General features: G+C 35.0%; 1 protein-coding gene across 1 annotated transcript in view; it reads left to right on the plus strand.

Annotated features, from left to right (window-relative positions):
• The window catches only part of USH1C (USH1 protein network component harmonin), a 63197-nt gene that overhangs the window by 18277 nt on the left and 31126 nt on the right, over positions 1-13794 (plus strand). The window contains exons 8-16 of the mRNA XM_087717192.1: positions 15-118; positions 1450-1534; positions 2960-3019; positions 4166-4222; positions 5726-5868; positions 7127-7192; positions 9962-10086; positions 12134-12183; positions 13216-13368. Of these exons, the coding sequence (XP_087573318.1) occupies positions 15-118; positions 1450-1534; positions 2960-3019; positions 4166-4222; positions 5726-5868; positions 7127-7192; positions 9962-10086; positions 12134-12183; positions 13216-13368 (843 nt within the window). The remainder of the gene's footprint in view (positions 1-14; positions 119-1449; positions 1535-2959; positions 3020-4165; positions 4223-5725; positions 5869-7126; positions 7193-9961; positions 10087-12133; positions 12184-13215; positions 13369-13794) is intronic.

Consider the following 13794-nt stretch of genomic DNA (forward strand, 5'->3'; position numbering starts at 1 on the left):
CTCTCTTATCTTAGGATGGCCAAAACAGCATTGCAGGTCTTGCATCATCTGGAGGAAAACTTCATAAAGAAAAGAAAGTTTTCATTAGCCTAATTGGTACAAAGGGCATGGGATGCAGGTGAGCTACAGCGTTTTCTTGTCTCTTGTTTCTCCAAGAAAATGTAGTTAGTGGGAATGAGCCATTAATTTCATTTGATTTCAATTAAACTTGATACTCATGCAGATTTGATTCCAAAAAGATGCTTTGAAGTCGCTCTGGGAAAAGAAACAGAGAGTTACAAAAGGGTTCTCTGTTCATAGTCTACTACACGAGTGTCAAACTCAATCGCGTCACAGGCCGAATCGTGATGTAGCAGGACGGTTTTTTGCCTTTGTGGCACCAGGGTGGGAGTGGCCTGCATGTGACGTATCTGGCCTGCAGGCCACCAGTTTGACAGGCCTGGTCCAGTACTTCAAAATATTTTTTCAATCAGGATATGAAGTGCTGCACAGTCCTGTTAAACCTGCATTTTGCTTTCACCTCTAAATCATTAAGTATTAAAAGAACTGATTTTGGCATTTTTATTGTTCAGAATGCTGGTACAAATTATTAAGCCCTAAAGCAGAGAGAAACTACAAATATCATGTCTGCCTTCTAGATTGGCAGCTCAGTTCTTTGGCCTTTGACTCATGTGAATCATTGTGGATGTTTTCATTAATTAATGATATATGACTTGAAAAGAACTAAAAGAGTCAATTCATTGTAAAAGTAGTTTTCTTTTCATTTGCATTAGAACGCTTCAATTCTCTTCACTGAATTTATTCATCCTATTCATATATACAGATCCAAACAAAACATTTGTGTGATGTAATCCTTACATAAACACACAAATGTCACAATAAAGTTCTTCATTTTATTGTAATGTATTATAAAATGAAGAAAGTGAATGATTTGCTTTCTTATCCTTTCTTAGAAAAAAACCAATCTACCAGATTAGATTTGGTATATAGGAAGCAGTGGTGGGATTCAGCCAGTTCGCACTATTCGGGAGAACCAGTTCATAACTTTCTAAGAGGTTCAGAGAACCGGTTGTTGGAAGAAATCTTCTTTTGGTTTTTTTCCACTTTACAGGGGCAATCCTGTAAGGAAGGAAGGAAACATTCTGGTGTTATTTCTAGCTTAATCTTTATTGCCCTGCTTACAGAAACTGTCCCTCCGGTTAACCCTTATTACGTTGTAACAGCTAAGGCAAAGTGCCCATCGAGTAATGTTGAGTTGGCCATGCCCACATGGTCACATGACCACTCAGCCCCGCCTACCCACCTGGTCATTAGGACAGAGAACCGGTTTTTAAATTATTTGAATCCCACCACTGATAGGAAGAATGGGGAGAAGGAAATGTCTATTAGTCTAGTCTTGATATGATTACCATTAATTAGTGATTTTATTTCTTTCATGTTTTGTTCCAGTATTTCCAGTGGCCCTACACAAAAACCTGGCATTTTCATAAGCAACGTTAAACCAAATTCTTTGTCTGCTGAAGTAGGGTTGGAGGTGAATATAAACCATACAAAATCTAACTGCATGGAAATGTTTAATTTGGAAGAAGTTCTAATGTTTTTTCTCTAATCATGAAAAGTTTGGTTTGTGGAAATTGGTTTTTAACTTGCAGGTGAATGTAGTATATTGTAATAGTATGGTTTATACTGTAATTGTTAGCCATGCTGAGGACTATTTGCTAGTGTAAATGCTGATTATCAGTTAATTAAATAAGTAAGAGCAGAGGAGAATTCACTCATATGTCACAGAAGTTAAAGTAAATATTGATCACTTTAAGAAAATACGGATAATATACATCTATCTTGTTGCATTGAATTGATCTAATCTCATGGATTAGATTAAACAATTCACTTACCTTTTCCGGAACTGTATGATTTTGAAAATTTTAAATTTCTAATGGTCTGCAGACAAGTTACAAAGAACTCAAGAGAAGAAGAAGAGGAAGAGGAGGTCTCCCTCACCCCCAATGCAAGCAAATATAGGAAATCATATTTTTCCAAACAAAGAGTGCATTTCATATCTTTCATTTGATCTGCCAAGATAAATAAAAACTTTTTTGACACAAGGGAGAAAGATCCAGTCTAAAGGAGGAGATCTATTTTATTTGTTGTTATCCAGTTACTAAATCTGAACAATATATACCAGTGGTCACCAACCAGTGGTCTGTGAGAAAATTTTGGTAATCCACAGAAAAATTATTTGCATTTTTATATTACTCTAAATACTATTTATCTTTTTAAACATTCATATTAGTGGTCTGCATGATTTTAAATTATGAATTTAGTGGTTCCTGATGTAGGTTGGCGACCCTTGATATATAGACCATAGTATGCCAGACTCCCTGTCCCCAAAATTTGCCCAAATTCATATTCATTGTTTCAAACACACTATCTAACCACCTCACCTCATCCTCTGTTGTCCCCTTCTTCTGATGCCTTCAGTCTCTTCCAACATCAATGTCTTTTCTAGTGAATCCTCATTTGGTGGCTAAAGTATTTGATCTTCAGCTTCAGTATCTGTCCTTCCAAAGAATAGTCAGGATTGATTTCCTTTAGGATTGACTGATTTGATTTCTGTGCAGTCCAAGAGTTTTATCCGACGCCACAATTTGAAATCAAGGAGATCTATTATCACATTTCATTGAAGTTCATCTCTTAAATATCGAATTGTGAAACTGAATAAGACAACCAAAGATAAATTAGATAGCTCCTGGGAAGCTGAGTGTTCCAGTATTAACCTTCTTGCAAAAACTGTGTGGATCTGTGCATGCACATATATGTTTTAACAGGAGGAAGAACAGTCAAGAGTAGAGCTTTAAGGATCTGTCTTATTTCAGAGGTTTTCCAGAGCAAAGAATGGACCACCATTACTAAGAAGTATGCAAAAAATATTCAGCACTTTCGTTGATTGTCTTTTTAGGTTGGTGATCAGATTGTTGAAGTAAATGGTGCAGACTTCTCTAATATGGATCATAAGGAGGTAATTAAAACCCAAGTGACCCTACATGACATAGGACCATGAAGTTCCCCCAAAATTCAACTAGCTTCCACATAGTAGGAATTCAAAGTGCCTAAAAGAGGCCTTTGGAGAGGATGATTAAATGGCCCTTTCTTGGTTTCTGATCCCCTTTGGACTTGATGTCCCTTTGTCTTGTGCTATTTAATGTGTAAGTGGAATGTGCGCCTGCAGGAACAATGGGGGACAGTTTTGTAATGCAGAACTTTCCCAGAGAGGGGCCCAGATTAAGAGACTGCATAGTCTCAAGATGGAGGAAGAGTGGGGAAAAGGTTTAGATTAGCCACACCTTAGAACCTCTCAAGTATATTAGTATCTCTCGTAGATTAGAAATTTATAACTTTTAGTACAGCAAGATTCTGTCCCTTAGCTGCAAGCAAATAAAGGATTGGACTCAATTGATATTGTATCATTTCTAGGCCTGACATTATGTTTACTTTATTGTTCTTTATTTTTAAAACGTTTAACCATTGAAAACTGTCCAGGGTAATTGGGAGTCAGATGGCATATAAACTTAATAAATTATTAAATGTTCTTTTGAATAAAATATAATATAAATATACAATTGATTGATACAAGCCCATTGATTGCCATATCATTATAGCTACCATTTAGAATTTTATCTGATAAAAATTAACCAAAGATGTTGAACTAGGGAAATGGATTTTAATTTTTTAAGACATGTCAGCTTTGTCAAAAATTCTGTACACTTGCGATTCTAACATATTTACTTGGGAATTACCCCCTTTGTATTCTGCACAACATTGCTTAAAACTCAATCCTCACTCCAAACCTGAAAACCATCTCTAGGTGGTTAAAATAACAAAATTTTATTTTTAGTTTGAAGTTCTAAAGTAATTGTATCATGTTGTTTTAAGAAAATGAAGGAAAAAATAAAATCTTTTGCAACAGTGTTTATGACAAATGACTAGAATTACAAATACGTTCCCCTATTTTTTAGAATTATAACTAAAAATATTATATTGAGAAGAATAAAAAGCCATCATAACTGCACTGTTAGTCCTGTAGAAACTATACACTTTTATAATATTTATATTTTACAGTTTAATTTTTCTGTCATCACCTCCTTTTTCTATCTGCCCCCACCAGGCTGTGAAGGTGTTGAAAAGCAGTCAAACCCTGACAATTACTGTTGTAACTGGAGCTGTAAGTATTAATGTCATATCAATCAACAAAAGACTTGTGAAAAGTCAAAAGGCTGCTGTATAAGCAGTAAGAAATGAAACAAACACAAAGCACATACCCTGGGATCCTCAAAAATAGAAAAAGTAGGTGGAAGATACGCCCTAATTTCCAAGTTCATATAGTTAAAATCCTAAATGATTTTAACTGGGCTTAAATAATTTTAACATTACAAACTTTTATCTATTTAAAAGTAAGTCTCGTTAAAATGTAAGGGGGCTAACAGAAAGGCTAAATAAATATAGGATTACAGCCTGACTAAATTATAAATATCATAATATTATCTTCAATCATCTTTGCCAATTCAATATTATTTTCTCTGCTTATTTTATTGTATTATGCATTTCCAGGATTATGACAGGCACAGTGTTGTTCAATTTGCTTTTATCATTTTGAAACATAATAAATTGTAGCAGAAGCTCAGTCTAGGGACAATGCAAGGAGAATGCTTGTAGAAATTGAATAGCTTCTGCTACAATTTATCATCCCTTTCAAAAAGATAAAAGCAAACCAAACAACAGCATGCCTGCCCTAATTCTAGACATACATTCATATTTGTTTTGGATCACTGCTCACCCACAGAGACTGCTTGTATCACTAGCTATGTATAACACCTCTAGTGCTGTGTTCACACCCTTCAGTGTAAAGATATACAGTTACCAGAAAATAGAAGTGAGAATATAACTCAAAGGTAATCAACCGCAAAACACAGCACTAAAATGAAAAAGAATACAGGTTTACATTTATGAGAATTTCATGTTTCTAAAATAGATTTAACATGGATTTCAAGGTTCACAAATGCAAATGTCTACAAATGAGATCCAAAAATACATAGGGCCTAGGCCCCAATGGCACACGTAAAAATGAGAACAGAATTCGGACTACTACATCAGTGGTGGATTGCAGGCGGTACGTCTCGGAACAGGTGTACCAGTGCTTGCCAGGAGCACCAGGTACCGGTACGGTACGGTGCTCTGGAGGGCCCACCTGCCATCCTCCTTACCTGTATTTGAGCTCTTCGGCGCTTTCATGCATGCCCACAGAGTGTATGGTGCCTGTGCAACCTCTGCCAAGCAGCTGGAGCATCGCAGAGCATCGCAGGAGGTAAGGACATATGCGCGCGCTGTGCGTGCGTGCTACGCGTGTTCTTGTGGTGGACGCCAGGCCCTGTTGCACCGTACCGGTAGCAACGGGATTCGGAACCCACCAGTGAACTACACCGTAACATCCAGTTACATTTGTTACAGCTATTCATTTAAAATTATTTCTGTTCTATCAAAATTCCCAAATTTAAATTTTGTTTGTTTATTCCCAAAATAAGTCTTTTAAGTTGTGCAGAGACAAGTTTTCTTCAGGTTCTCTCTGAAGAAAATATTGCAAAAGATGTTATTTCTCAAACACTGAAGTCAATTACTAGGATGATTGACTGACTTAAGTTGATTAACGGGGATTTAAAATAATGTTTAGGGCAAGGAACTGTTTATGACTGAGGAAGAGAGGCAAAGGGAAGAATGTAACCGGGAGTTGGAGCGCCAAGAGTTAATGCGTCAGAAGTGGCTTGCCCTGGAAACCAACAAAATCCTGAAAGAACAGCAAGAAAAAGAAAAACTGTAAGAGTTTGGGACAGAAGGGGTCTCATCTATTAATCAATTGCCATAACGTGTAACTGTTGATTCGTGTAACCATCAACACTTGAATTCCTTTCTGAAAGCTTCAGAGCTTTTCAGTGATCATATAGCATGATAATTTAACATTACTGTTTCTTAGATATGAAGTCTAATTTTGAATAGAAGCATTTTCTTGTCCAAAGGCAATACTGTAGTACTAATCAAGAGTAGATGATTATTAATAAAAGAGAATGATTTTAGTTGTTTTCTGACTTTCCACACTGAGGATTTATAATACTCTATAGCAGGAGTGTCAAACTGGTGGCCTACGAGCCGGCTGCGTCGCACACCGGCCATGCCCACCCCAGCTCCACGAATGGTAAAAACATCACGAAACGCCATGTGGCACCACAAGTTTGATACCCGTGTCCTATAGCTACAACAGCTATTATAAATCTTCTATTTTCCCTACTGATATATTGCCATTACAAAGCCTGGATGATGCTAGAATAGCCTAAAAATAAAGTGGAATTCAATAAAACAAAGTTACATTTCATTATTGAAAATATATTATATTGATAGCAGAAGAAGAATTCTGATCATTAAGTATTCTTGAAAAGAAGCATGACAGGAAAGCATTTTTGGAATCAATTACCATATGCATGCAAAAAAATAAAAAAAAATAAACTGAAATTATGTTTGCAATTAGTTCTGTATTTTTCTGTTAATCTAACACAAAGAAAAGCACTGAGATCATAACACAACTAAAATGACATTAAATACATTACATATTAAATATTAAATAGTACATTAAATATTGCACTCCTGGAATAGCAACTGAGTGGGACATTAAAACAAAGTGAGCATTTTTTAAATACTTTGAGACAGCCTTAGAAGAAATGTCTTCTGTTTATGCTCAAACCTGTTGAAAAGGCCAGGAAATAGTCTCAAAATAGCCACATTAAACATGAGTCTTCCATAGTTCACTCATCACCTTCAGTCACTTTCAAATCATAAAAGGATTTTGGTAAGTAATGCCCAAGTTCAAATGTTTATCAATCCTACTAGTTACCTTTGTTGAATAGGAAGGAATAAAGCTTAAGCTTCTTAGTAGGTATAGAAGTGTTGCATTTCTCATCAAGCTATCTATCTCAGGGTATAATGTTATGATCCATCAAACAATAGAACAAGCTGTCTACAAATTGTGACTTTATACATTAAGTATCATTCATTAGTTTCATTTGGGGGTTTACATTTCTAGGCGGAAAATGGAGATTGCACAGAAGGCTACTGAGGAAGAAGAACGATATCGTAAAGAAATTGAACAGTTGAGTCATTCTTTCATGCATGCTTTTTCCTCTTGTATTATGTTGCCGACATGCCTCTATTTTGTTTTTAAAATGGTATGATAACTTTGGGAATGACAAAAAAGCATCTTGGGTTCATTCAAGTTTATTTACTCACTTCTATCTAAAACATTTTCCTTAAAGTACAGATATAGGCCTCATGAGGCCTCATTTCAAATCACCAGTCGTAGAACCATCTGTTTGAATGAGTGATAATAATTCTTCCTGACAGGTCAAGAATTGTTTGGTTAAAGGCCAGATTATCGTCCATGCCTTCTACCTCTTCTCAAATGGTGCAGTATAGCAGGAAAGGGACAATTTCAACTAACCAGTCAGTTTTGGCTCATGATCCCCACCTCTATTAAATCTGTTGAAGTTCACAACCAATAATAGTGTGAAGTGATTTTTTTCAAAATTAATTAATTAAAATGGATTAAAAATGGATAAATAGGTATAAGGATGATTTAAGAGGAAAGAGATAAGAGAAGGGTGAAGTTTTCTTTCCTAGACACTGTTATCCATCCAAAAATGCCCCCCCTGCAGAATTGTGCATTACTGTGTCAAAGGTTTCACCATAATGATTAGTTTTGAGAAGGAAAATGTCAACCACACACATTTTTCTCACTTCACAAAATTAGTCTCTGGAGTATGTTTGATCCACATTGGGATCTTGGCAGCGTATGGTGCCAAGATCCTTGTGTATAGGAAATGTCTATCTTTGGCCACTTCTACAGATCCTAAGCTGCTCTGGGATATATGGGATCGTTTTTCATCTCAAATTGCAGGACTGTGATTTTCACTGCAGTCTGTTTCTCTGCAGTGCAGAGAGCTCTTCTGAGAATCTGTGGGAATTTATTTTGGTAGAGCAAAATTACCAAGATTGGATCTGAAATGAAAGTGATGGTTTGTTCTCAGTATTCTCAGTGCCTACTGGGATCAATATGATGAAACTGCCCATTATATGTATTATTTCCCTGCAGGTCAATTTCAATTTTATTTTAACAAATGCCATCTTCACTTAATTATTATTAATTATGCATGAATAAATACTGGATTGCCTGGAATCTATTTCTCTGCTACTTCTCACTTGAGATTATTGAACTCAAACCTATTGACAGATAAGAGAGAGAAATTTCTGCAGGGGAAGTATGTAACATTTAGACAGGGCCAAATTTTGCAAAAGCATTTCCTGGGAAGTCACTGCTTTAGAATAGCTATTCATTTTGGGTTTTTCCTTTAATTTACTTGGTATATTTTTATGTTGTTTAAATTTTGTTTTCATTATTTTATCTTATACATTTGTATCCATTACTTTGAGAGAGTCCTTGGTGTATCTGAACTTGGTTGGTTTTTTTGCAGGCCTTTCATTACTCAAACTAGGTAACATCATTAGTCACTTGTGATGATGATGAGCACTGAGTATGTTACCTTCAGTAGTGGCCAAAATTGTGGAAAGCATGTGGGAAAAGTGTATTTTCTAAAACTAGCTAATAACACCACTTTTTTTGAAGTAGTGCCCTAAAATTATATACCAATGGAAAGATAATTTAATCAAGAATTTAATGCAATAACTTTATGAAGGATTTGCTATTAGAATAGCAGTTACAGTATAAAGGAGAAAGTGAAACACGTAGGAAAAATTGAATATACAAAAATTATCACAATAGAAAGAATGAGATATACAAAAGTTATCACGTCAGTTAATACTTAGTACTTTAGCATGAATTATGCCTTTACAACATCTTCCCATGGAGTCAACCAAGTCTTTTAGTTCTGCAGCGGTTATAATCTAAAACCAAGATTGAATGATTGCTTCTATTGACTGGGTTTTATTGCTGGGTCGCTTCTGACTAACAAGTTTCTTTAGTCTGCTCCATAGATTTTCAATTGGGTTAAGGTGTGGGCTATTCCCAGCCCATTCCAGAAGTGGAATATGATTATCTTGAAACTCCAAAGTAAAAACCTGGTGTTATCAGCCATCAAACCTCAAAAATACACTTTTCCCAAAAGGTTTCCACAATTTTGGCCACTACTGTGAAATGTCTGCAAAAAAGCAATTAAGCTCAGAGACCACTAGGGACCCTCATTTCAACCCTAAATTACAAATATTCTCCTTTTTTGATAAATTACTTTGGGATGCATTTCTGTGGTAAGCAGTATAGAAATATATAAACATCAAATGCCATAAAAATATAAGTTATTTTAAAAAAACTATTGCAGATTCACTTTCTTGTTCTGACCAAAAACTTGCCAAAGGCCAAGCAACTAAGTCAGGTTGGTATTTTCTATCATAGACTTAGCCACAGTTAAAGCTTTTGAATTGAAAAATTGAGTACCTACTTAAATAGCATATTCTGAAATCAGAAGGATTGGGGATGTTTAATTTTGACTGTGTTATGCAATTTATGTTGATATGCTTTTGACATTTTTGTTAGCTATAAGTGAGAAATAATAAAGTAAATAAACTCAGCCTTGCTTGGTGTGTTTATAGCACAACTTACTTCTATCATCAAGCTCAGAATAGTTAGTTGCTTTATATATTGATTGAGTTGTTAATGTTTTTAATTACCAACTTTCTAAGTCTCCTGGTAGTTTACAATAAAACAAGGAATGCTTCTGTTTGGTTTATGTCCAGAGACAGACTAATATATAAGTCTAGACTATATTTAGTTTAAGTCTAGACTAAGGTGACTCTATCATATCTTTTCACCCTACGCTGTCTAAAGGAGCAATGTTTTCCTCTTTTCCAGGATAAAGGCAGAGGAAGAGAAGTTCAAAAAGCAGTGGGAGGAAGACTGGGGTCATAAAGAATCACTAAATGCTGCCAAAACTGTAATTGCAGAAGTACATTCTCCACCTCGTCCTAAACATCGATGTAAGTAAGAAGTTGTATTCTTATGTATAAGAAATGTGTTTCATTAATTCCAGCACAGTGCATTTCTCAAACTGCAAGCATGGGGAGAAGCCAGAGATTTGAGCTGCGGAAGTGAATCTCTAGGACAGTTATTGATTTTTTTTCTGTCTCACTCTCTGTTACTTTGATTAAATGCTGTGCCTTCTAAAGGCTTTTCCAGAGGAAAACAAAAAAATACAATAAACTAAGGAAGAACGAGTGCTTCTTCTTTTGCTTTTCAATAGGAACTAATTTACAGAAATCCATATTTCTGGGTCCAAGTATATCGACTTATTTTAACGGCTATTGTATGATTCTTGGGACACATAAATGGTTGGCATTTCAGATCAATTTATAGTGGCACTGCGTGGCACCCCAGAAGGAAGACAGAACTGATCTTATTCCTAGATTTATCTACTTTCTTCACAGACTTTTTGATTTTAATTCTTTCATGAGAACCATCCTCCTGCCAAAGAATTGTCATTTCTTCTTTCTTTATTTCTTTCTTCCTTTCTTTTTCAAGTAGATTTAGAGGAAACTGCATTTGATCAGTCTACATCAAATGATACAACTGGATTGAAGCTGAAGGAAAGCCAACAGGTTTGCTGTAGCACCTTCACTTCTCTTGACTTTCTTACTGCCTGCACTGTCCCTCTTGCTGACAGTCACTCTTAAAATTGGACTGCATTTCACTCTCTGTGATTTCCTGTAATTCTCAAATTAAGGAAAGCATTAATGTTTATTTGCTGTGCTAGCCAATATAACTTTGTATGATTTTTCAACCAAAGCGGAAAACATGAAATTGCCCTGCATGGATTCTTTGTAGGTTGTGTCTCATTACAATTGAAAACAGAGCTGGGGTCAACGAATAGTTCAAATTAAGTGATTTCTGTCATTAGAAAACTAAGACAGTGCCTTTTGTCTGTATCCTGCTTAATTTCCTTTAACAATTACTGTACATCATAATAGAAAAGACCTACAGAAGCTAGGAATAACTAGTAAAAATGAAAGATTTTCTTCAACTAACTCCACTTAAAAGTGAGGTTTTGAGTGCTATGAAAAAGATTATGGGCAAGAAACAAAAATTAATTATATTATCTTCTTAATTAACAAGTTTGATTTTGGACCTGGTATCCAAGGAATAAATACTAGCCTTTTTAAATATCCAGGTGACTAGCCAAGTATGAAACTGTAATTTAATTATAAGCTGAACATCTATAACTGAAAATATATAATGTGGTCTTTAAAGGGATGGAAGATATTTGAACACATGGAGATATCTTACTAAATTACAGCCATGCTTTATATTGTATAAATACTATTTAAAACTTGAACAAAGTAGCATTATTATATTGAGCTGATATACAACTGGAAAAATATCAATAACCTTATCATACCTTTAGAATAAATAGTAATTCTTTTCCATATCAGCAATGATATTACAAGTTCAGCTAATGTATTTTTCCATTAAAAAAACCAAATGAATATTCAATGCAATTTTGTGTGGAAAGCTAATAGCTGCATTTTTCCTGCTATTGATAGAAAGAGTTTTGTTGGGTTATTATCCCATTCTGAGATCATATTTCTTTTAATTTTCAAAATTAGTATTTTGTACATTGTTGGGAACAGAGATCCAATAGGTATGATTTCTGTGCACACCAGCTAATAGCAACTCAAAACAGATGCTCTGTATCAATATAACTAGTAAAACTTTTAGTTAGAGAGTATCATGCAGTATTGCTTCCAAAAAATTAAGTTATAATGCTTGGATTAAAGCACATGTATCAAAACAATGCAAGTGAATAAAAATGAAAGTTACTTGTGTACAAAGTGATTATGAAAGTGAAGTGGCTAGAACTCTCATAATCTGAAGAAGAGACTTCTGCCTATTTTTATGGCTGTTTCCAAGTTAAGATAAAAAATTATATTTCCATTGCTATAATTTTCATCCTTTTTATGTGGATTATATGTTGTAATCTGCTGATATAAATACAGTATCTATAATGCATTGTTCTCTTTATACATATAGCTTTTGGATGGTTTTATCGGTATGAGGGGAAATTTCCTACTATTCGCAAGGTAGAAAAATATTGAACATTTTGAAAAGTTTGCTGTGATCATTGCATTTGAACCCATGTGCATTTTCTGTAGTTAGGGTTATCTTGATAAGCATGAAAGGAAGGAAGGGTCTGAATGTGTTATAATGATTTATATCCTAACCTGTTACGTAGAAAAGCATTCCAGTTCTTGCCTTTCCCAAATTGGGCCAATTATCCGGTAAGAGTGTCTTCCCTTTCTTTCTCCCACATTAATTGGCAGAACCTTATCTTCCATAATAGGTTTTTAATAACGCAAGGGGATGATAAAAGGAAGGCAAGCTGGAGCTGTCCTCTGTGTGAATGAACATACAGTATCTTACTATCTAATATACTTTATATCTACACAAATACATTCTCCATTGTGGTGTGCAGAACTATAAATGATGCAAATACTCTTATTTGGAAGTAAACCTACTGGTTTATGCCATTTCAATCTGACTCTAAGTGGCTTATCTCTGCAAATATTTTTTTTATCTTTAAGATAATGGACATTGTTTTCCAGAAAGCTAATTTGGTTAAGTCCATTAAAAACAATGTCTTCTATTAACTCATATTAAAGTTATCAAACTGAGACATTTAAGCAGTTCAGTGAAATTCCAAATAAGTAATTTGTTATCAATTGAAGGCTTTTGCTGTGTTGTTTAGTTTTGGTTTTGATCTTTGTGCAATTTGTGGCTTTATCATTTGGGCATTATGTATTATATTGCCTGATAGAATGCTTCCATTACTTATATTAGGACCTATTCTTTAAAAGCATGCAAAACTGTAGATTTGGGGAGGGGGGGGTTCAGATCAGTATAGTGGGAAATTTATAACAAGTATGCATGAACCTTGCTATCTCTAGCTTTCCCTCAAAATCTGAGGGAATTTCATGCCTGTCTTACTCTTTATGAGAGTGGTTTTTATGTCTTGCTGCTTTAATAACTGGATGGTTGTGTCACAGTTATCTAGGAGAAACTCTGGCGCATTGTAGTATACATGTATAATTAATATTAATATAACAACAATCCAGAAAGGTAAAGAAAGAATAAAAGCAAAAAGTGACAGCCTTAGTGAACAGAAAAAAAGCAAAATGCAACTGGAGTTTGAGTTAAAACTTCTCAAGGAAAAAGAAGATAATTTGGAAAGAGAAAAGCAGTTGAAAATCAGCCGATTGGTTCAAGAGGTATGTTTTTTGTGATATGTATGTCTCTGTTTCCTGTATGAAAAGAGTAAAAAACATGCACACTCCTGGGTATTTAGATATGGACTTATATTTGAAAATGTGTATAGTTAGGTAAGTAGGTAGATAAAGGGTGTGTGTGTGAGAGAGAGAGAGAGAAATACAGTAGGTAAGTAGGGAGAGAGAGAGTGTGTGTAGGTAGGTAGGTAGAGGGATAGAGAGAGAAATAGAGAGAGAGAGAAATACAGTAGATAGTTAGGTATTTCTACTGATCAATGTAATTATCATCAATCAGTTAAGGAGCTTTCCAAAAGTTTTTGCACTCTGCAAACCTCCCAAAAACGGCTTGTTTTTCATGAAAATGGGCCCATTTCCCCCCCCCCCCAAAAAAAGGTATGAATAGCCTTGGGAGCTGCAGAGTGTTCCTGG

Source organism: Thamnophis sirtalis, unplaced genomic scaffold (genome assembly GCF_051295495.1).
Source record: "Thamnophis sirtalis isolate CommonGarterSnake01/CBP01778 unplaced genomic scaffold, rThaSir2_p1.2 scaffold_1, whole genome shotgun sequence".
Classification (NCBI taxonomy): Eukaryota; Metazoa; Chordata; class Lepidosauria; order Squamata; family Natricidae; genus Thamnophis; species Thamnophis sirtalis.